This window comes from Caloenas nicobarica, chromosome 4, assembly GCF_036013445.1.
Source record: "Caloenas nicobarica isolate bCalNic1 chromosome 4, bCalNic1.hap1, whole genome shotgun sequence".
Taxonomy (NCBI): Eukaryota; Metazoa; Chordata; class Aves; order Columbiformes; family Columbidae; genus Caloenas; species Caloenas nicobarica.
The window spans coordinates 19,365,432-19,390,046 of NC_088248.1; the positions used below are offsets into that span (position 1 = coordinate 19,365,432).

Sequence of the window (24,615 nt, forward strand, 5' to 3'; positions counted from 1 at the left end):
AGTCTTTGGAAAAAAAAAGTCTCTGCCATCTTTTCCATTTCCCTGTCATAAGTAGATGATCTGTTGCAACTAGTGACTGTTCAAGCTTTGAGTTAGTGGTGATGCTGCCCATTCCAGAGTTCTTTCCTCCAACCCCACAGTCCTAATCTTACAAACTGGCACAGCTGCTTTGCTTTCACAGCAAGTGGTCTTTCTTAAACTTGAAATGCCCTAATTCCACAGCAAGTCTGTAGGGAGATACCTCTACCAATGTTAAGCTGCTCTCTCCCCCAGCTAAAGAAGCAGCCTAGACTCTACTGTAAATATTACTCTTCCCAACAGTTGTGTGGAGCTACAGTCCTGGCCGGTACAATTTCTTGTAAAACATCATTTGAAGAGCAAGAAATGTCACAGATGTGTGGTTTGCACAGCCCATAAATTATTGTATTTGTGTTGCTGGTAAGTGAAATACTGAAAGAAAAACTGGAAGTCCCAAATTCCCACACGGACATGTTCCCTTTCAGGCAAACAAAGGAAGTACCATGTGCAGCTGTGACACGCTCTGCTCATGTTCCTGACCCTTGCAGGGTAAGAGTGATGATCTGTTTCCATGCAGAGCCTCTAACCAGCCTGGGATGCAGGACTCCTCTAGCAAATGCACACTGGAAATTCCCTGGGCAGAAAAGATTTTGCAGCCAAAGAGCCTGACTTCCTTGGTATATACTCCTACCAAACAGATGGTGACATATCAAACACTACCAGCCAGGGCCTCCTTCAGCTGTACTTTCAAAAAGAGCAAATCTGTGTTGTGTCCCTGGAAGCCAGAAGGGGTGGCTGCTTTGAGGGAGGTTCTGGGCCAGAGATCCAGACACTCCTAACAGCCCATGGAACGGCAGATCTCTGAGCATCCCTGCCGAAAGCATTTCATACCAGTCAGACTGAGACAGCTTGCTTTTTGTAGTGCTGGCTGCAAGAAGTTGCTCTCTGAGGGGATGAGATGCAGTGCTTCTCCTTTAGGGTTGTCTTTTCTCAGGATCTTCCCTCAAAAGGGTCTTTGCAAGGAGGAGAAATAACACAATTGCCCGTTAATAGAGGTATCTGGTCATCTGTAGCTAAACACTTCTAAAAGAAACATAACAACGTAGACCTATAAGATGATACCTTTAGTAAGTCAACTCCTTGCTCATCTACCACAGAAAGTCACACCAAAAGCTGAAGTTTCCATTCAAACCCTTTTGGCAGTTTCTGGAATAAAACTACACTTGTGATAGGACAACTTAACTTGAGAGCAAGGGCAATACTATACTCGGATCTGTATTAAGAAAAACCCAAACCAAACAGAAGAACAACCAACATCAAAGGGCCCTCAACTTCCATTTTATTTTTGCATAAAGAACTCCGTTTTTCCTAAGGATAGCTGAGGATGTTGACCCACGTGGCGCTGCTTCACCGCTCCCAGGGCACAGAGCCACCACAGCACCAACTACGATAGGTTTTGTTTACCAGCAGGAGGAAACTACAATAGCTACAACACTCCCACCCTCACTCTCACAGGGGGATGATATTTGCTATCTGTATGATTCTTACGGCATTTTACCCAGACCCTCACTTTCAATGCTAACTCTTCTACAAAAGAAACCAAACTGTGGAGAAACAGCATGATCTGTGCAATACTGCCGTCACTGCGGAGCTTTTCTGAAGTGGAAAGGGCTGGGATTCTTATTTCACCCTAGACATGTAGATGTTCGCTGCTTCATGTCCTTAAAGGGCAATTTCGAAGGCGAGGGGAGGGTGGGATAACTGTGAAAAGCCTGGAGACTCTCCCTGTCACACAGCAATACTTAATATTATCACACTCAGGAAATCATGCATCCCTGCTACAGCACAACAGTGAGCCCCTTCTGCTGTATTGTAATAAAAAGTAGACGAGGCACAGAAATTTAACTGGTTACTTCACAGTCAGCTTCAGCCTTTTATTCCAGTACTTGCTATAAAATAAATTTTGCAGCCAGGCTCTTTTGGAAAACTTAAACAAAGCAAGAGCAATATTTCTCTTAATACAGCAAGAGGCAGGCCTGCAGCACTGAAATGCTTTTGCCTGCTATAAATATCAGTACAATAAATATTTTTCACAGAAGAAGGAAAGGGGTTTTTTTCCTATGTAGCAGTGTGACTCTTACAATAAAAATGTCTTCAAAGCTCTTCTTGTGGCTGTCTGCCTTATAAGCGCACCAAGGCTAAAGAAACTCTCAACAGATCCTTTGCTCTAAATAAAAGCTCCATTAGCTTTAGTAGTGGCAGTTCTCCCTCACTCTCAAGCTAGGTGAAGGAAAAAATGATCCACTTATTTAATTTGCTGAAAGGAAGAAGCTGCTGCAAGCTTATTAAAACACTCTCTCTCTTTAAGAACAATTAGGTCAGTAGATACTGTCACTTGGCTCTTCTTCACTTAATAAGTTTAATATCTGCTATTTGAACTGCGTCTACAAGGCAGAAATTGAATTTAGCTTGTTCTGCCTGTGACTATCTTCGCGTGCGAGCAAAGATCCCTGCTGCACGTGTCACAGCAAGAACTGAGGCTTCAGGCACCCCTCCGCTTTCTCATCACCTCCTGACTGTCTCTGGCTCACTGATCCTTCATCAGCTCAGCTGTAATTCTCCAAGGTCAATCAATTAGCAGAGGATCCCCAGAGCTCAGCCTTCCCCGCAGCACGCTATACCGCTTGAGTTGTGGCAAGGCACAGAAACCTTCACCTCAATGCTAAGCAAGATGGGCTTTCTCCAAGAGAGAGTAACAAAAACAGTGGTCTCCGGGATGGGATTCCCCTTGCAACTTTTCTTGTCATAACCCAGAATATTTGACTCAGAACTCTCTTCCGAGTTGCCATTCACAGTCGGGTTTTCTCCTGTGGATTATACAGCATTACCCTGTCCCTCCTAAAGCTTAAAATAGTAGTTATTTGAAAAATAAAAATGATACATTTGTATTTATATATGTAAAATCACTCAACACCATGGCTGTGTATGCCTCAATGCGTTCTGTAAGTGTGCTCACTTCACACTAGTTTCATTCCAGTCACGCATCTAGAAAAGTTATTATTGCCACGGATGACTTAAGCCTGAACTCTTCTATATAAGCCATCAGCTTTAGATGTAAAAGCTAGCCCCACAAAATAACAGATTTTTCAACAGAATTGCAGAAGTCTAGTACAGCTAGATACCACCTTCTTCAACATTTTTAGTGTCCCTTTCTCCACTTCAGATGTTAAAAACCTGATCGAAGCTCTCTCATCCTGAGGTCATGTCCTCCACCACCACCAGTAAAAACATTTCTTTCTTGCCCACACAGTAATTATGTCAGCATAAAGCAGGATGTTGAAGAGCAAGCTTGCACAGGCCCAGAGAATCATGTGAATTTTCGGTTACAGGTGGGAGTCTTGCCACTCTGACACCTGGCTGTAGAGGGAGAAGCTGCCTCTTGTTAAGAACCATGGCTTATTACCTGCGTTACACACCACTTCTGAAGAACAACCGCATCTCCGAACAACTCAGAGGAACCCCGTGCACATAAAACAACGCTGAAGAGCTGTGCTTTAGCAGATTGGCTGAAATCACTCCCTGACTGCGACAAAAAGCCAGTTTGTACTTACAGCTAACACCTGAATTTTAAAAACCAAGTGAGAAGTACAAAGGTGTACCTCGAAAGGTCAACAAAATGGGGCTTCACTGTTTGAAGCCAGGTTAAGTACCGTCTCCATTTCAGTCACAGTGCATCCTCATGCACCTTCAGACTCTCGCAGCACGTAACTGACTTCTGAAACGTGTCCCCTGGCAGCCGGCACACGTGTGCCGCTTGCCGGGTAGCACGGGGAGAGAGCCAAAGGGCCATCGCCAGTTCGGTGGCAAGACACAGCGCTGACAATGACATCAGCGTCTCAGAGCACGGCTGCGTGCTGCAGAGATGTGTGCCTTCATTCCTTTCATTTTTGCCATTACACGATGAAGTCTTGGCTCTAACTTAAGACAAGGAGGAGGACATCAGCTGAAGATCCTTTTCTGTTTCCAGGAAGATAGTCTGTCCCCATTTGACTTCCAGTGTATCTAAATTAGGTGTCAGAAAGGTCTTAACTAGAAATACTCCGATGATATACATTTCATACTCTGAGAAACAGCATCTCTCTTTCATATACAATCAAATAACAGCCACTTAGAAAAGGATTTCTTACAGAAAATACTTACAAACGCGGCTTTAAAAATGCTCTTACTTTTCTCTCTTCTTGACAATGTGGTCCCCTTGCAAACAGGGTGAGCTACCCTGCACCTACTCTAAACCAAACTCTTGCACACGGACTGCAGCTATGGAGTAATTCATGTACTGTCTAGTTCTCACCTAAGCTTTACCCTTTAGCAATGTATCATGATACCCATAATTAAGTGCAATTATAAACGGAAAACCTATTTAGATGCTTCATTCGGAAAAAAACCCAGACATGTACCGAAAGTCATGTATTTGTGGCTGAAGCCAAAATATTAACAGTTTGAAATTTCACTGGCAACAACATCAAAAGGACCAGCAGCATAACTTGGTATTTCTTTTTCACAGTTTCTACCTACCAGTGCTTTCTACTTGCCTCTATGAGATCGACAGAGATCAGCACACTAGAGTAGCCAGCTCTGCTCATTTCTACCTTTCCTTTGCAACGCAGCCCTAGGAAACAAAGGTGTAGCTGGAGGAATAGTCAGGTACTTCACAGAGCTCTAGAAGTTATTGATTCTCAGAATCACTTAAGCAAACCCTGTCTTCTTCGCGTTAAAACAGCTGGGAGCGCACACAAAGTTATCACCTGCGGGCTGGAGGGCAGTAACTTCTGAAGCTACAGAGGTTATTCCACCAGCACTCGTGTGATTAGCCACAACGCAAGAATGCTGCCTACGCTCACCGTCCTGAAAAAGCCTCTGAGAACTAGACCCCCGTCAGAAGTTACACCCCCAGAACTACTGCAAGCTTCTCAGATACTTCAATGAAAAAATATTTCAGTGTACTGTGTGGGAGAGTTGCTCAGCTGTTCGGAGTGCCGGAGTAGTGAGGAGTCCCAAACTTCCACGCTGTATCTGCTATCTTAGGCTGAATGCCTGGAAGATGTCAAATAAGCAAAAAGAAAGGTTAATAGGTTCAAAGGAAAAAATAAAAAAAATAAAAAGCAGACCAAACGCCATTAAATTTAGTTTCTATATTTCAGTAAAACCTACTTGAATACACTTTGAAACAAGAGTACAACAAAATAGAATATACTTCAAATGTTGAATATACAAACTATTATAGTTCATTCTGAACACTGGTACTTCCCTCTTAACTTCCAACTAAAAAAAATTTACAGGTTTAGAACTACCTGACAAAAGCTCATGCTGGGTGTGACCTTTCAAGTGGCAGAGTAGAGCTGAAACTGAAATGTATGCATGGATGTCAAGGCTAAGTGAGAGACACAGGCATGGTATGGCAGAAGGCGGAAAGCCTGCTGCTGTTTTGTCCACAATTAAGAAATTTAGACAGACTTTTAACTACCATACAAAATATGTTACATGTAATTCTATAACAATACTGTGCTAGGTACAAGATTTTTAAAAAATTTGTTTTAATAAAAAAGCTTTACACAAACAAGCCATTAGCTTATTTCAAGAAAGATAACTGAAAATCAGTCTAAGGCTTTCATTTTGAATCTGCTTAAGCTGTATAATACAAAAATCCCTCTAGGTCTCTGTCTTCTTTTAGAAGCTCTTTAATCTTCTCCTTTATTTCACATTCTACAATACCTTGTAGCAGAGTTTTTCACATAGCACCAGTTGAGTACTGTGGGCACACAGTAGTAATTGCTGGTAGGCATATAAAATGCATCGAATTTGCCATTTTTAACAATGAGACTTTCCTCTCCCCCTGAAACCTGAAAACCAAGGCAAACCTCTCACGGAACTCTCTTTTAGTGTTCCAGGTCTTAGTGTGACTCAGTAACGTAGTGAACTGTTTGGTCCCTTTTCAGTCCGTCTTTCCTTCTCCATAGGTTCAGCTGTTTCCCAACTAGAAGAGGCAGTTTTTGTCAGCGTATCAATGTGGTTCAATTCCCACTGAAACACGGGAAAATAATTTTTTTTCCAGTAAGTCTTCAACATATCCATGTTTATTAACATTTCAAAACTCTCCTTTTTCAACTTGGTGATCGCATCCACTTCCCTCCCCCAATTATGTCAGTATATTCAAAACCGTAACAGTCTAGAAGTCCATGCTGGAAGCAACCTATTCTTCATTTCTCACATGTTATGATTCCTTCTGTTTTCATTGTTACAGGAAGGGCAATAGCTGAAGGCGTGCTAACTACTACTACATGGGTCACAGTCTTGCTTCCGTCTGCCGGCTTCTCTTCTTTGACCAGCTGCAGTGTTTTCACTTCGCGTTCCTGTTTTAAAGCCGCTGTGTCTGATTTAACTTCTGGAGTTTTTATAACTGCACTGATCACCCTGGGAGAAGTCTGGCCTGACGCCTGCTGAGCAGGCACCGATAGTCTCATTACTGGTGTCCCATGAGCTATGGACACCGGGGTTAGTGCTCTCACAGCCAGCGGGGTTCCCACGATGTTAATACTTCCTGACCCAGTCAGGCCCGGTTTTGTTTGCAGCTGACACTGCGTGAGCTGCGTGGCAGGGATGGTAATGATTTTGGCAGGCTGCATTGTGATTTTGTCTCCGTTTTCAGCAGAGGTTGGCATCACAGTAGGGATTGTCTGGATTACTACCTTTGGAGTTGTTGCTGTTGTCGGGCTTGTGTTGGTTATTAACGGTGACCCTGCATTTACTGACTGCACTGCCACGGTTGAGATTTTCTGTCCCAGAGAGGTCATTACAACAGGCACTTGCATTGCCACACGTACAGTCCTGCAAAATGAAGACAGATGTGCATGTTTAAGCCAAAACACAGGGCACTGTTAGAGATGAAAAGAGGGAGACAAACCTAGGGTTTGCAGATTTCTAACCGGTTCTTAAAACAAAACAAAACAACAACAAAACAAAAAACAAAAAAACCCCACCACAACAACAACAAACCAGCACACAAACCTTTTGCACATCTAGCAACAGGACAATGGAAATTCAGCAGTATTCTTATCTCTTTTTCCCCTCTCCCTCTCTCTATATAATTTTAAAACACACTCGAGGGTGAGCACATTGACAGCTGGCTCTGAACTCACAAACTAGACTTTCATAGTATTCTATTGTTACACCACTGCTTGCAAATCAGAAACTATTTCCAACACATAAACCATAAACCAAAAAACTAGAAGACAGCTTCCTAACCAAAAACTTCCTTGTCATTACAAATGACCAGCCCAAGCCACGTTACTACAAACCTGGGAGCTGTCGTTGCTGGGACAGTAGTAGTGGTAGTTGAGGGACGAGATGACGATGTGTCATGCACTGGTGAGGCAATATTCACAACTCTGGTGACTGCTTTTTCTGTTCTGGTACAGCTTAACTGTGAGGAATTTTTTCCTCCGCGTGCAGAGGTCGCCGCTTTTAGAAGATTTTCTGCAGATAAAGACACTCTTTCCAATGACTTTTCATCTGTAGGCATTGACAAATCTTCATTGCAGGACTCACTTTTGTCATCATCTATGACAACTATATTTTTTGGCATCTCCTTAAACTGATATACAAGCCTCTGTCCCTCAACTTTTGCAAGGATTCCTCTTTGATAGTAATATCTGCAAGAGAAGTACAATCAGGTAGTAACCAACACAGTAACAGATTTTAAAGAAAAACTCATTCTAGGCTAACAAGAAAATCCCAAATAACCACAGTAAAACCTACAATGTGAGAAGGTACAGAAAGAAACTGGCAGAGCATACTGGCAAAGTATCTGAAGGATCTAGTCAAAAAAAAAAAATCCAACCTTTTAAACACGTACTTCAGGAACTAAATCGGAAATTAACTGGTAACATAAAAAGCAATAGGAACTGTAAGCCTCTGATGCTTTTGAAACAGAAAAGTCAGCAAGACGGCAAAGCTTTTAAAATTTCAGAACTGTTATATTTCTATAGGTAAAATTAAAAATGAGATTTACAGTTATAGTAGATAATTTTAGGATGTATGAGTTTTTACCTCAGAGCTCTTCCCATAGTCTCATAGTTCATGTCAGGTTTGTTTTTGTGTTTTCCCCATAGTTTGGAGACCGCTTTTGAGTCCACAAGTTTAAAGATTCCCTTCTCTCGCTGAGTCCATTTAATATATCGAGGACAAGTATTTTTGTCCTGGAGAAGGTCCAGAAGAAACTCCCATAAGTACGTCGTATTTCCTATAATCAGAAAGCACTTAAATATTAGAAATCCACTTTTAAAGATAACAGAAAGTTCTCCATACATAGTTAACTCTGAATGACCTGTCAATGTTACACAGAGGATGGTATGTAATCTGCACATATTCATTCATTCTGTTTAGTAAATCTTCCATAAATATTTACATTCTGAAAAGAACTAATCCAAGTGACCTGCTATATCACACAGGAGCCTGTTCAATCCAGTGCCCATTATCAGTTCTTGGAAAAAAGCATGGGAGGGAATTCCAAGTCACTACAACCTACATCTGTTCAGCAGAGACAGAACAAGAGCTCAGAATTTTTTTCTCGTATTTGCTTAAACAGGGTATGGAAATGCCTGTGCATTTTACGAGGCTGACAGACAGGAGGATATAAATACGTAATTTTTAAATAACAAACTGTCTCAACTGTGTTAAGTTTGTAACATAATCTCCTGCCCAGGATCTGGGGCACTCACACAGATCAGCAACAGCCCCATGTTATGACCCTTCCCAAATACATGTTGCAGAGTGACCAACGTCTTTCTAGATGTGAACCCAGCCCAACTTCTTGCTGTAAGTCTTCATGTGGCAGAAATCCCACGCACCTTTCTGTAATGAGGAGGATACAGAACAAAGTCAGCCTACAAGAGAAGAATTTAAGGTACTTCTCATCTACTCAAAAGGTGCCCTGTTTCCACTGGAGAAGCCTCAAGATGGGATTTGCGATGGTGACTATCAGGATGGCATAAAACATAACATGTGGGTTGTCTGCACTCCGACTGTACCCTGTGCATCTAGGAAAAGGGGAGGAGCAGCGCAAGATAAAAAACAGATCACGTTCCGATTTGCGCAATTGAAGAAGACTCCTCATGTTATCTGAGGAGGAAGAACTAAGAACTACAAGAATAACAACCTCAGAACATTAATCCTAATTCTTCACTTGATCATGCATACAGGAGTGTCATGCGCCAAGTAAAAATATATTAAATTTTTTGTGGAAAAGATCATTTAATTCCTGAGATTTAGTAGCCCGTCATAGTACTTGTTATGCCATGCTGACTGTTGCAGACTCCAAGAATTTAGCTATCTTTGAAAAACCTCAAAGGGTAAAAAGAAATACGGTTTCCATCTTCTGGAAGACCACTTCGTGGACCGAGAATAAACATATTTTACCACATGTTCCAACAATTGACTCAAGACCTACCAAAATCCAGCTTCCGCTAGATTTCAGAGACATATGAATAGGATCTATACAAGGAAAGAATCAACAAGAGAACTCAGGAATCCTGAAATGGTCCAAGATTTCAGGGAATTAATCTTTTTTTTTTTTTCTTTCTCTTAGCGCTTCAGAAATAGAATTTCTGGGTCCACCATCAAATGCTATAGGTTTGCAATGGATTATTTGAAAAAATAAAAATGGGCTTCAGTATTAGGAAGTAAACAGGAACTTCAAGAGAAATAATTTCTGAAAGTGCCTATCTTTCTGCAGGAACAGGGCTGTAGCCTCAGCATTTTTTTCTTTTCCCTAGTACTCCATATTGACTTAACAACTTTTTTCCGCACGAGGACTATGCAATACCTATACTCTTCAGAAGCCATTTAGTGCCAGTAAGACCCAGTGATAGTTCAGGTAGGCTGCTGTGTAAATAATAGCTGTTACGCATTTAACACAAAAAACTTACTTTAGAAATGTTTAATACCATTTTGAACCATCTTGTAAACCCCTTCTCCTTAGAACCAGACTTTCCTAATACTATGAATCCAAGCCTACAGAATCCTGAGGAAGAGAAAGACATGGCTGTAAAACGTGTTATCTGAACCGGTTTACATTCTTGCCACTCCTAGGCATCCTGAAGTCCAGCCTAGGAGACAAATACATATCGCGCCTTGCTCAGAAAAAGACGGAAGCCTTATTTAATAGCAGACAGCTCTCACCTCCGCCTCTGGAAGGTCTCACAACAACTGAGCTAGACATGATTATTACCAATCTTAACTTCAACACAGAATAGGTTTTGCGCAATGAAAGAAATTTTCATGGCTAGCTGATTATCCCAGCTGCCAACTGCTTGAGAATGTTAGCTGTCATCTCCAGCTAGCAGGACTAATGGCCACGAAGTATGTGAACTATACAAGGCATTGTGTCTATCAAGGAACTATTGCGTTGGTACCAGCATCTATGTGGAGAGGCTCAAAGCCAGTTTTGCTCCCTCCTACTGCCTACACTTTAAAAGGCTTATTTATGCAAATGAATAACAAAATATGGAAAGGGAAACCATGACTAAACTGCCAATCCACTATGTGAGGACGAAAAAATACTCTCTCACTTCAAGAAAAAAAATTAAGAAGTCTCGAGTTCCTCCTGTATAATAAACTGAAGGGAACAATTACATCAGCTTTACAGTTGCTTCACTTTGCACCAGAAAGTATGAGGAATGCACACAGGACGGAGTACCTACATGGCCAACAAGCGATCCCCTCTCCAAATGTGCACAACCAGCTGTCCTCCTCCTCCTCCGTGACTTAACTCTGCTGACAGTACTGAGCTCTAGGAATAATTCCTGGTTTTGCAAAAACATGCTGCATGTAAAATAACCTATATTTGCAAATACTTCTTAAAAATAGGTTTTAAAAATAAATATAGTAACAAAATATTTTGCAGGACATCAAGTTAGCCTATATACAAAAAAATAAATTTTAATGCCAGTTATAGTGTAAAATATGAAACGACATACCTTATGAGAACAAGAGATGTAAGGAGATAGGGCCCACAGAAATTAAACAAAAACAAGGCAGTACCAACTCCCACTTTATAAAACAAACAGCTATAGAGTTAAATCACCAGTATAGACAAAAACTAGAAGAGACAGAAACACAGACCCCCTTTCTCAAAGCTATTTGTGCAGCCAGCTAGGAACTGGGACACTTTACAAGTACTATTCAGGTAATGGAAAGCTGTAATAGTGAAATCAGAATTAGAAAGCAAGCTAAGTGGGCTTTAAGAATATACTAAAAAAAAAAAAAAAAATCAAACAAGATGTACTTTAAGTACAGCAGATGCAAAGGTCCGTGATCTTCACTGAGGTCCACTGCTACACTCAAATCCAAAGATGTCAGTGGCCAATGCAGAGAAGCTTAGTTACTGTTTGCACTGGTTTTCATGGGCTAACATCTGCATGACGTCAGTACCGTTCTTCCTGGGTCTACTGACAAATGTGACGACTCAGGAGTTGTACCCAGATAAGGAATTATATAAACAGCAGAGAACTCGCTTTCAAACAAATCCCAGAGTAACAGGGGAGCTGCCCCCTGCCCACCCCTCCAGCGAGTGTGCTGCTGCTGCTGCAAGCCACCACACTTTGTTTCTCCCAGCAATAGCAACCTCTCCAAACAACTTTCAGTGCAGTAACTGGGGAAGAGATCCACATTTTTCACCTGTAACCAGGGGAAGAGCTGACACACTGTATGCCAGCTCCAAGGTAACCTGTGAGCAAACGCCCTGGTCTGTTTCCCAGCTGGGTGAAGAGCAGGGCCTTGGAGACCAAGAAAGGACCCGCTATTCAGCAGGAGAAACATTAGAAAATTATGACTCTTCCACACAAAATCCCTCACTCAATCAGTAAAGAAACACATCATCATTTGTTTTTCCCCTTAGGCCAAAGTGAATCTATTAGTCAAGCAACATATTCCCACTGAAGTTTGTAAATCAATTAAGAAAACATATTTTCAACCATCACCGTTACAAATGCCCATAAACTCCTTCTACTTGAGAACAAGCCTTTCAGCAGTAGCTTAACAAATTACACGTCTAACAATAAGTTAACACACTTGACAAAAGACAGCATGAGTCAATAAACACAAAGGAAATGAAAAATCAGAAAGCCTATTAAATGCAGAGCATATTACAGGACACTTCCAAAGCGGTTCCACACATCATTATGCTAGATCTTGCACAAATTCGAAGACATTGAATAAAATTAACACTCTAATTAAGTCAGTACAAACTAATCCACCAAACTTTTCAAGATCTGTATTTTTCCTGTGACAGATACAATACATACATACAGCATAATTTTAATGACTCGATAAATGGAAAAAAGTACCTTTGCCTTCTCTAGGTTTCTTCTTTATACCTAGGTCTGGAGACCCCTCAGATATAGATTGTTGGGTCTTGGGTTTACGGCCAGCTGCACATAAATCATGGGGAAAAAAAGCATTAATCCTATGGAGAACAGAAGTATTTTATAGTTGACCTTTGCCAAAAGAAGCAGTTCAGGCATTTTTTTTTCTCCTGCCATTTCCTTGCTACAGGTATGGATATATTTAAATTCTTAAGATCAATACTACTGCACATCCAGTTTAATTAATCCTTTGCTTGCTTATTTCATAGGCAGTTTTAGCCCAACTTCAGATGAGTTAATGGCAGGTGAGGTAAGCACCAAATGCATAAAGTAGAACTTCAACATATTTATATTCTTTTAGTACAGTGTCTTGTTTTACTCTGAAAATGGGGATTAGGAGGAGACTCCTCAGCAGGCAGCCGGCTTAGAGCTGCCAGTTTCCTTCCCGTGCCAGCAAAATCCTCTCCCAGCAAGACTTGCGGCTTCTCTGTGCTTTTACACTTGGGTGACCTTTTTACTCAAGGTGAACAGGCCCAGGCAGGGCAGAGGATCATACCCCAGGGCAGCGAGTTGTAAACAGTCCGTGCTTCTGCCTTCAGTGAAAGGCAAGCAGCAATGATTAACTCTCCTTCCTCGGGCACAAGAGCGTTAGTTTTGGCTTATGAGCAATGCTCTTCATCAAAGGCTGAATTACAACAAGCATTAATTATGAAGACAAAAGTTAATGCTCTGTAACTATGGGTGAATGATCTTACACACTTAAGTGCAGGGATTTGGACTCTGTAGCAGGAAAGAAATATTTACAAAATAACCTTCATAAAATTTCAGAACTTCCTGAGCACAGCTCTAGAACATAATCTGCCCAGTAATGAGCATTCGAACAGACAGTGAAATATAAAGAAATAGTTTAAATCCAGTGTATGGCTACAGTTGTGGAAAAGCTTTAATCATAGTTTTCTTGCTTATGTAATTTACAGTGGAGTTACAGTTATCTGTTTTGTGTACGTGTTTGTATTAAATCTAAACCTCACAGATTTCAGATTTGTATCACTTTATCACTACATTGCATTTTTTTCCGCTGAATTGTAAGTAAATATTCCATCTTAGCATGTCTGGAAGCTCTAATAAAACAATATTCCTATAGTGATGTGAATTGCATTGGTGTCTGTAAGAAAACTGCTAGACCAGAGAGAAACCTCACCAGGTGACAACCTCTCATTTGGTAGCTGAATGCTTAGAACTCAAACACTGTTCTGAAGTTCCTTCTCTGAGACATACCAATCAGACAAGATACTTCTCTCACAAGATAGATCTTATACTGATTTTGTAAACTGATTCATGGTTTTGTAAGCTAGTATTTAGCCTGCTGTTTCACTGGAAGATCCCCGAGTCTGCCTGCTCTCCAAATGTATCTGTATTTCAGACACCAATGGTTACCCACGCAAGTCCTCTGAATCCTTCTCTACCCTTCCTCCACTCCGCAAACAATGCTTTAAAAACATGACAAAGACATGATTTTCCTTTATGGCTTGGCAAAGCCCATTCTCTTGCTATATTTTTTCTTGTTGCACATTCATTTTCTAAGAACTCACGCTTTGGACTGGAATCAGTCTGATTATACAAGCAGAAAAATCAGACCATCTAACCTATCTCCCCCAGTATCAACCTCACCATTGCAGCACCGCACATCACAAATAAAGTCTGAGATTGCTGCTGTGAAGAGCCATCCATACCTTTTTTCTTTTTCATTGGTTCATGGATATCAGGAGAAGTTGGAATGGGAGATGCATCCATTGGTTCAGATTCCTCCGTTGACACCTCCACCACAGTTTCTGTGATCACGTCAGGTCTCATGGCCGCGTGGATAAATTCTGAGGGAAGAAAAAAAAAAGAGTATCTGATTAAGTTTCTACCTCATTATTGTAGTGTAACTTACATGAAATTATTTTAAAGCATACACAATACCATACCAAGATTCTGTTCCAACAACCTGTCACCTAGAAAATCAATCCAATCCCCAAAAAACATGCACGCTTGTCAGTATTGTTAGGCATAAGACAAGTATCTCACACTCTCATTCTTTAGGACTAAACTCAACTTCAAATGAAACAAATAAAGATCTTGATCTTTGATCCTTATTCCTATCTCCATTTCCTATTTTGTAGCTTTGGGGTTTCAGTTTGACCATTATTTCATCCAACATGCATTAAGCAACTTCAGAAGGAACATCAAGTACGCATCAAGTTTTGGGTTTTTTTTAACTGATAACACTTTGCAACACAGTGTATTCAGATATCCTTTCTAAAATAGAAACATAGGTAAAACTACTTTTCCATTAAAATAACTCTCTTATTTTGGCAATTTAAAATGTCAAATTCACAGAACCACAGAATTGTTGAGAAATGACCTCTGGAGGTCATCTAGTCCAAGCTCCTGCTTAAGCAGAGCCACCTAGAGCCAGCTGCCATGTCCAGGTGGCTTTTGAATGTCTCCAAGGAAGGAAACTCCACAGCCTCTCTGGGCAACCTGTGCCTGTGCTCGGTCACTCTTCCAGTGAAAAAGTGTTTCCTGATGTTCGGATGGAAAAGTTCATTTCAAATATGTAGCTATTCAAGGACCTCTACCCAACACCTCTCTCAGATAAATTATTTAATCTCTAAATATGCTTGTTACGGCATGGAGAAATCTGTAAAAAACTCCAACAGATCAGTAGTTTTGAAATAAGCAAACAAACTTTTTAAACAGCATACAGTTCTCCACAGAAGCAGGTTTTCCAATTTGCTTGGTTTACTAACTAGTGGAAGAACAAACAGCTCACAGAGTACAAAGTGTAGCTGACATACCGGGACTCCTCGCATCTCTCAGGCAGGTAGGAGACTCCATATGAAGCAAGGCCTCTGCAGCTTCAATTGTCTTATCTGTGCAGTGTACATGACTTCCATGAACCGATGCTTCCACTGTAGAAGGACAGAAAAAAAAATTAATGAGACAAGATTCCTTATAAAAGTCCACGTGTATCACTGTACAACTGCACTACTCAACATGAAGATCCCAACATGGTCTTCACACCTTTTATACCTTCCTGTCAACAGAAATGTCTAGGGAAGACACAAGACGCAGAACCAACACTGTTACTTTTCAGATTAGACTTCTGCTTCACAACCAAGCTCCTCATTTCTATGAGGTGTTCAAAAGCTAACAGAAGCAGACTTCTGGGATTTGTCTTCTGCCTGCAAGTCAAACAGACCAGACCAGACTGTAACGAGGATGGTTACAAACTAAGACAGCAGAGGAGGGAAGTAGTACCATCTTCAACTATTATTCCATTAAAGTCTAATGGTCACCTCTCTTCTGATTTTCAGTCTATTTGGATAAATATATAGAAATACATTATTAGTTTGCAAAACAGATACATCATTTCATTTTCTGACATTAAACATACCTGTGAGTTTGGTTTAGCAGGCCTGGTTGTTAAAAAACAAAACACAAAGCATAATAAACAGTATGCAGGGGTTGTTTTTATAAGCAATAGCTAACCGAGGAAGGTAACATTTTTTCAAGTTTTGAACGTTTATGAAAACTAAGTAATTAATCAAAAATAATTTAGAGTAACTTCAACAGAGCAAATCTGAATTTTGATACAGCGCAGATCACAGCAACTTGCACACAGGAGTAACACTAAAAAAAAAAAAAAAACCACAAACCACAAAAAAACAAAAAACCAAACTTATTAATTAAAACCATAATCCTTATTCAAGGCCAACTCTATTCTCAGCCCTGTGAAGGTTTTTGAAGCAGCGGCTGCAGCAGCACCTGTTGCTCCCATGCCCGCTCTCGCAGCAGAGGTGGGCCGGGGCTCTCCGGCTGCTCTTCCCATGTAAGGCCATCTGCTCGGGGCCGAACCTCCCGCCCGGCACAGCTATCTTTAGCGTCAGCGGGGTCACCTATCTCCAGCGCCAGAGAACTGAAGAGGATCCGGTAATCGTTCTCTATGAGAACTTCAAGGCGCCTATCCCTGTCACCAAAAATGGCTAAGAAACAACTTGACGTTTATTTAGGGAAAAGCAGGGAAAAAACCTGCTAGTGCTGCTTCTGACTTCAGAGAGCACTGGATACAAACAGATTCATGCGGGCACACGTCGGGGGGGAGAAAACCTCCCAGCATATTGCACTTTAAATACCAGGAATAAAAACTTGAAAAACCTACTAGCCAGTAGGCTGAACACATAAACCGGAAGCTGAAAGTGAACAAAATCTGGAAGATGCACAAATGCAAAATTCTAGGCAAAGTTTGAAACACCTCGCTGAACCAGCCCAGCTGCCCACCTGCTGGCTGCTGGGATCCCCACCACAGCCCTGTACCGGGATGCTATTTAGGGGGCTTTATCTTTTGGAACAGTAGGTGCCTGATAAAGCTGACATTCCACCACTCCTTCACCCCATGCTGGGAGCAATAAAAGCCTACCTAAGAGCACAGGACCTAAGAGCACAGGAAAATCACGCTAAAGGAAAGAGTCTCTACCACACATCCTCTCCCTCAGACTATCGGTGGCAATCAGCAAGAGTTTTGCACCATGAGCCCTTTCCCAGACGCAGGTCCCGGGTGCTCCCCGTGCCCAGGCAGATGCTGTTTCTTTCCCAAGCAGCAGTTCGGGGACATCCCAAGTCAGAGGCTGAAACTGCACTGAAACTGAGTGGTTCTACAGGAAACCCTCTACCTAAACATTTTTTCTAAAGAGAAGCTTCAGTTGCACAGAAATTGATGATAAAGTTTCCCCTCATCTACCAGACAAAACTGTCCACTGATCATCAAAATACAGGAACAATTATTCAGCTAGTCATTATAAATGTATCAATTCTATGCCAATAGTGAAATTAGAAAGTCCAAGTCAGCATTTAACATATTGCTATTCTAAAGCATGAAAAGAGATTTAAAGCAGGTCAGCAAAACTTTCCCACTGATCCCTCTGCCTCCCCCACAGCAAAAGCTGAACAATTTTCATTTCTGTTTCTGCTGGTCACCATTTTGGGGATAACCAGTTAGCTTGCTTCTGTGCGAATATCAGGTTCAATATATAAAGTATTTCTATAAAGTCACTCAAACAAAAGTTGCCAAATTTCAATTGGAAGACAGTACTGAATTAGCTTACTGAAGTCATCTATCCCCAAATGCAAATTTTTCCTACTTTTGTATCCAAAGTATTTCCTATAGGGAACAGTTTAGATGCTGCACCACAAGTAAGAAGTACTTAGCAGAGAGTGGGAACAAGGCAAAAAAAACTGAAAGCCATCTTCGTACTTTTTCAGTATTACGGCATCCTGCTGGGGGGCTGGAGCACAGGGAAAGGAAACACAAACCCCAACATCAGGGACTAAGGCTGCGATACCATCACAACAGAGCCAAGGAACCACCCAACCTTTGCCCTAAGTAACCCTTCCATTACCAATAAAAATAGCGCTATCTACTCCTCAAAAGCTTCTGACATCCGAAAATGTACAAACTTTGCAAACATTTTTCCAACATGAGTTACTCAGGACTCCACTAAAGTTGCCACCTAAAAAACATGAAGCAAAAAACCAGTACTATTTCTGGCTTTGGCTGGAACAAAACACATGCTGTCTGTCTACCACGACAATTAACAAACTAAGCTAACATTGCCAAAAAGACATCTATTAAAGTACTCACTAAAATAAGTGCTATTGCCAAGTTTGAAGTCTTCTCAGCTAACTGCCTTCTCCTTTAGCCAGTCCATGGTTTCTTTGAAAAGTGTAAATTTTTATCTCAATACAGATTTTACATAAAATGTCTTTTTGCCATGCTAGGAAATGTCTAATTAACAGAAGACTGCAAGTCAGAGTGCTCAGTCTGGAGGAATCATACTGATGAAAAAACACAACTAGAAAAGCTATCCCAAAGACAAAGCTGGGGAACAAATTCTCTCAGAGAGGGGATGGGAGAAGGGAAAACCAGGCGGCTGTTCTTGCCGGTGACATGACCAAGTGTCATCAGTTAAACTACACTTGTATCGCAACACTTCGTAGCACTTCTCACAGTAAAGATTGGGGGGTGGGGCAGAGAGAACAAACCAAAGGAGAAGGATTCCACAATAAAAACAAAAAGAAAGCCAAATTCAGTCAAAAGCCATCACCACAGAAAACCACTGGCCATTATTTACTACACAGCACCCTTCAGGCTCATACAGCTCGTGCTATAGAAACATAAGTCATCCCAGCAACCTTCATCTTCTCTCAGTACATTCAAGGCTGTGATGCACAAGCGCAGTATCACAGTGGGCAGAAAAATTTCTAACCAAAGAATAATGTAACCCATTTCTTTAAAAATGCCTGATTCACAAATTGTCTATTCTATTCACACTACGAACTATGGTACCACTGTGCACATATAAAAGACTCCCTAAGCTAAACCAGACTGTATTGCTTGAGTAAACAACTTACAATGTAGGTCCATTACCTTATACACTCATTTCAGGAAGAATATCGCTTGCCCAAATCAAACAAAGTAGTTTACATGGATGCAAGTAAATTTTCCAGACTGGGTAAACTGAGTAACCTGAGGACTGCCATTTACAATCTAGAACACATCAGAGCTAACACAACCACTTATCTTTCATTCTTTCAAACTAAATCTCATCTTTTGCTGCTTTTATGAAGAAATTTGATTCCTTTGCATTTTTTAAAATAGTTCATTAAAGAAGTCTCTCGTCTGTTGTCATAAAAAGAAAAATTCCTCTTTGAGAAGAAAATCATTTCAATTTTTAAAATGTAAATGGTTAACTAGGCTAGCTGATGTCTATCTTCACTGTTGACCTAATGTCTTCTAGCTCCACCTTCTAAACTAATAGCATGTACAGTAGATTATTCAAGGATGTCAACAGCTGTTACAAAACACCAAACTTGGTAATTAAGCCTGACAGGGCTGTACTTCAGTTTTACCAAAGAGAATACTGGCATTCTGTAACAAAACCCCTGGTTTTAACATCAAAGAAGAGTAACAAAAGGAACTAAAGCAAGTGATGAAAGGAAAAAATGAAATGACGTTTTCAAAATGGTACTTTTTGAAACTGTGCTACAGCTCCTCTCTCTTCATCTGAAGAGCTATCAATGTCTGCCTTACAAGGTCAACACTTAACTGTAGCACTTCATTTACAATAGCTTATCCTTTAATACTATCAAGCAACCAGAGCAACACTTTAATGAAGAATTCACGATTCCAAGCATGGAACTCAGTCAAGAGTGACTACATATACGCTCACAGACCTCATTAAAGTTTACTGGCATTCACATGCTTGTTTTATCTCAGCATTTAAAAGACCACAATAAACAGCAATGGAAGGTAGTAACAGTGCTTAAGCCATATTTTAATTAAAAACAGTTGAAGTGCCCACACAGGTAATACCCAGAAATCTTTCTGTAGGCAACACTTGACTGGAAGAGAGGGCATTCTGAGTTTACTGCTTGTTTTATGGCAGACAGTTGTTCAGAAACTGAGGAACAATTCCTCCGTTTTTTTGAGTACTTCCCTAAGCCTGGCTTTGTTAGTTCAAAAGACTTTCAGCTGCATACAATTTAAGGATGATACAACACCCACTGCATACCAGCACTCAATAATGAAGACAAGAGCAATAATCTCAAAACACCTGTTTCCCCATCAGGTCTATGTTAGTAGCCCAATAATGAGAGAAATATGAACTACGAACCCAAAACATATCTTTGTAAAGTCATTTAGGAGTTGTTCTTACAACCAGCAATTATGATAACCTTAAGCAGTAACAATTTTGGTCCAGCTCTCTTCCCAGTCATCAAATGTTCTGCAGTTCTGTCAACACTGAGGCCAGCTGACACAGGAAAAGGCAAGTTATAATTAACATAATCCCTTAGGATATGGGATTCCTCTCTTAAATTCACATGATACTATCTACATATACAAATAAGTAAACAGCTACGGTATGCTGATAGTACAATGATGGGAATAGTAGATGTGTGTAGGTATTCATGTCCCATACTGCAATGCAAACATACCAAAAAAAAAAAAAAAAAGAGTTGGCTGGGCTAAAGGCATCAGAAAGAGTGATACAAAGGTCATTTGCTATTTATCTAAGGGTTTGCTCACAAGCAACCTAGTTATAGTGACTTAAGAAACTGTTGACATAATAATCAACTACTTAAAACACCCTCTATTCATCAACAATCAAAAGCAAAAATCAACTAACTGAAATCTCCTGTAATTGTGAGCCCTGCAGAAACCAGAGAGTGCTCTACCAGCAAAATGAAGCTATCTTCTCCATCGTACACATGAGAGTGTCTAAATGCTTATGACATGTTCTACTTTTTGTGTTCTGCAGCAAAACAGCTCTCTGTTGCGGGGCTTTTCAGTGTGTGCTTGGGGTTTGTACCTCCTCCCTTCAAAAAACCCTGGGTGTTCTTCCACATTAAATAAACCATTACGGAAATCAAATGACTTGCCCCCTTTTTAAGAAGGGTATGTTAATACACTGGTAAATGACAGAGCATTTACCTTTGGCACACACTCATGCTCATACAAACATACTACCATGCCAACGTAAAACCAATATTAAGGTATACTTTACATTTGTTAACATCGAGGCATTAACTGTACAATTACCTATAACATCATACACTGTACCGCTGTGCATCACGTCCAAAGACTACTTTAAAAAGTTGAGCTACACATTGTAAAGACAAGAATAAAATCACAGCTGGTAAAACTTCCATGGAGAACGGAAGGCTTGGCGTGATATTTGTGGTTTTGAGCAGCGCAACCTAGCTCAGGTTTTCTCCTGGGATGTACCACACTTAAACACAGCCCGTAACCACTGGAGCGCTCTGTTGTCAGAAGTGGCAGATTTAGCAAAAACAAGAGGCCAAACCATACCCGGTTCTGAACACGCCACCCACAAGGTGCCAGAGTTCGGGTCAACGGCCCTCGTCCCAGCAGCGGCCGGGGCTGGGAAGGGAACTTCAGGACCCGAGCGTGCGGAGGAGCGCCCGTGAGATGCGCAGCGCCTGCGCGGGCGGGCGGCAGTTAACGGCACCGCCTCGCCTTGCCCCGCGGCTTCGCGTCTCCTCCCGCCGCTTTGGCCGCGGGGCTGCCCGCAGAGCTCCGACCCAGCGCCTTTCCCGCCTCTGCCGGCGGCGCCTGCCCGGCCCCCTCCGCCCCCGGCGGGGTCGGGGCGGGGCGGGGCGGGATGTCGCTCCTGCCGCCCCGCCGGGGGCGCCCGCGGGGAGGGGCGGCCACGTGCGGCCCGCCGGCGGCACCCTCACTTCCGTGTTTACACTCCGCTTCCCTCCAATTCCGTGCGCGGCCCGTCAGCGCCGCGGGGAGCCGCCACTCCGGCGCCCGCCGCGCGCCCATTGGCGGCCGCCGCGCCCCGCCCCGCCCCACCGCCCCGCGGCCGCCAACTGCGGTGGTCCCCATTGGCGCGCGGCGGCCGCCACTCCCCCTCCGCGCCCGGGGGACCCCGGGGAAACGCGCCGCTTCCGCTACGCAGGGCGCGTGGGGGAGGGGGCGCCGCCCCCCGCGCCGCACACGTGGGCCGCGGCCCCCGCCCGCGGGCGCCTCCTCCCGCCGCGCCGCCAGCGCAGAGTTTAAAAGGGCACCGGGGAGGGGGGGGCGAGGGGGGGCAGGCGCAGCGGGGAGAAGCGCACGGGTGCGCAGCGCCCGGGAAGGCCGGGTCGTGGCCCTGCGCCCGGTAGCGGCAGTCGGCCTGCCCGCTCAGGCAGCGTGGCGGCGGCGGCGGGAGGAGGGGAGGGCCGGGGGAGGCGGACGGACGGACAGACAACAATCTCGCACACTTCCTGGTTCTCGCCCCGACCGCGCAAACCCCGCAAAACTCAGCCGCCCGCCCCACCACAACTTCCGCCGCGGCGGCGGCCGTAGCGGGGCCGCCCGCGCCGGGGGCAGGTGCCGCGGACCGGCGGCCGCACGCCGTGCCGGCGGCTACCAAGGTGATCACTTCCTGATTGCCCTCCATTGCTTCCCCGCCCGCCGGAGCGCGGCGTGAGCCGCGGCTCCCCTCCCTCCCCTTTCCGGCGCTGCCGCCGGCCCGGCACCCCGGGCGGCGGCGCGGTGCGGGCGCGCGGGGCAGCTTACCGGCCCGGATGAGGAGGTCGAGCTGGTTCGTGGGCCCCTCATGCAGGGACGTCGCCATGTTTACGCCGCCGGAGCGGCTTCACATTGACCGGCGGGCGGGCGGGCGCGCGCCGAGCGCGCGCTCGCGGGAAGACCGGCGGCGAGGGCGGCGGGGCGCGCTCCCGCGGCGCGGGGCGGCGGGCAGGGGCGGGCGGCGCGGGCACGGCCCCGGCGCGGCGGCGGCGGCGGGAGCGCTTCCTGCGGGGCGGCGCGGCGCACGCGATCCTTCCGCCGCCGGCCTCAGACAGGAAGTGCCGCGCCGGCACTCGCCGCCGCCGCAGCGCGGGGCCGCCCGCGGGCGGGGGAGGCCGCCGGGGCGCAGGTAGGTCGCGGCGCGGGCGGCGCCTCCCAGCCCCGCTGCCCCGGGGTGGTGCGGGCGAGCAGGCGGGCTCCTCGCAAGGACGCGCGCAGATCCGAGCGCAGCCCCGAGCAGGGACCGCTGCCTTTCCCCCGTCTCCCCGCGGCCACTTGCCGCTCCTTCACCGCTGCACCCGGGCAGCCCGTCTACCCATAAAGCCGCTTCTCAGTTCGGCGTTTCTCTCCGGATAAGCCCAACAGTCCGCACCACGAACACACGACCGGGGTTTCTCCTTGGGAAATCCCTGGGCTCCCTGCAATACACTGCCAGAAAACTCCAGCCTTTTGCAGCACCGTGCACCTGTCTCCCGGCAGTAGCGGAGCGGACTCCAAGGGAACCTTAGATGCCTTTTCCAGGTAGCCAGAGGCCACATCCTTCAGCAAGTCTAGCCTCTAAGCAGATGTCTGGGGGGAAAAATGTTGCATCATTTTCTTAATTTAACAACAAACAAAAAACCCACACAAATAAACTCCACTTTTTAGGGTTGCATTCTCTCCATTTGAAGAACCACCTGCTTTAGTAACGCCTTCCCTGCCAGGCCTCTGCTAAGCTGCAGCGGGACAGAAGCAACACTCGCACAAACACCTTCCCTGTGCTGCCTGTTCTCAGGGCAAAACTTCAGAGCTGCGTGCAAAGAGCAGCTACGCGAACAAAAGCAAAGCATATCCCACACGGATCTCAGGCACAGGAACTCCTTCGTTAACACCACACACCTGATCAGCCCTACATGGCTAAGCCGTTATTAAGAAGGATCGAGCAACCACTCATTGCCCAAAGCAACTTGCCAGTGTGCAGCAGCTTCACAGCTCTGTTAGAAAAAGGTGAAGGGCACCAGCTGCATCCATCTGACAACAACGAACCTTTCTCTTCCTTTCAAGTTTCAGTAGTCCTAGGATCTAGATTACGAGCACGAATTCAGAAGCATTTTCCCCCACCACAGAAACCACAAAATAGTATCCAGCATAAATCACCTCCAACTGGTAAATTCAGTACCTCAAACTTTTGACAGATCAGGCTCCTACTACAACTCTCAAGGCTTTTTAGGAATACAATTTAATGACCATATTTACATACACACACAAAAATGCAGGCGTTTTGTAGACTTCACTCATCTATTCCTGGCTGCAAGGCATTGAATTTGTTCATCATCTCATCAGATAACGAACAAGGCCTGCAAGTGAGATGATCGGTTTTCACATTCAAGCCATGGTATCTAAAGGTAGGTCTGTGCTAAAGTTTTGCCAGCCGAGCTCTTTCCAGCCAGGAGCATGGACAAAAAAGGCACTCTCTAGCCAACCGTGACAGCAACAAGCGCTCATGCAGACACAGCTCTGCCAACAGCAGAGTGCTCCTGCCAAGCTCACATTATTCAGAGAAGTGGAACAGCCCTGTTAACAAGAATTCCTTCCCTCAGCATATTTCCACTAGGGGACTCTGCTGCATTCTCCAGCAGACATTTTTCTAGTGGAGAGGGGCCCAAGGACAAGTAGAGGCCTTTTAAGTAGGCACACAGTTAAATGTGCAGTAAAACTTCATAGCCCTTCGTTAAAACATCCTCAAATTGAAGCAGAAACCCCATGTGGTGTTGCGTGGGGAGAACAGTGCTGTAGATTCAGCCTACATACTGAGTACGGAAGTAACTATGTACT

General features: G+C 44.0%; 1 protein-coding gene across 5 annotated transcripts in view; it reads right to left on the bottom strand.

Moving 5' to 3' along the window:
- Positions 1–5,184: 5,184 nt before the first annotated feature.
- ELF2 (E74 like ETS transcription factor 2) overlaps positions 5,185–24,615 on the bottom strand; it is a 38,444-nt gene continuing 19,013 nt past the window's right edge. For 3 of the 5 annotated variants that reach the window (XM_065634535.1, XM_065634536.1, XM_065634538.1), the window contains 6 exons: positions 15,281–15,394; positions 14,171–14,308; positions 12,420–12,503; positions 8,125–8,317; positions 7,374–7,727; positions 5,186–6,903 (listed from right to left, as the gene is read on the bottom strand). In XM_065634535.1, the coding sequence (XP_065490607.1) occupies positions 6,276–6,903; positions 7,374–7,727; positions 8,125–8,317; positions 12,420–12,503; positions 14,171–14,308; positions 15,281–15,394 (1,511 nt within the window). In that variant the 3' untranslated portion in view covers positions 5,186–6,275. Of the gene's footprint in view, positions 6,904–7,373; positions 7,728–8,124; positions 8,318–12,419; positions 12,504–14,170; positions 14,309–15,280; positions 15,395–15,879; positions 16,226–22,569; positions 22,704–24,615 lie in introns of those variants that run through there. The other 2 variants (XM_065634537.1, XM_065634539.1) reach the window with 2 other exon arrangements.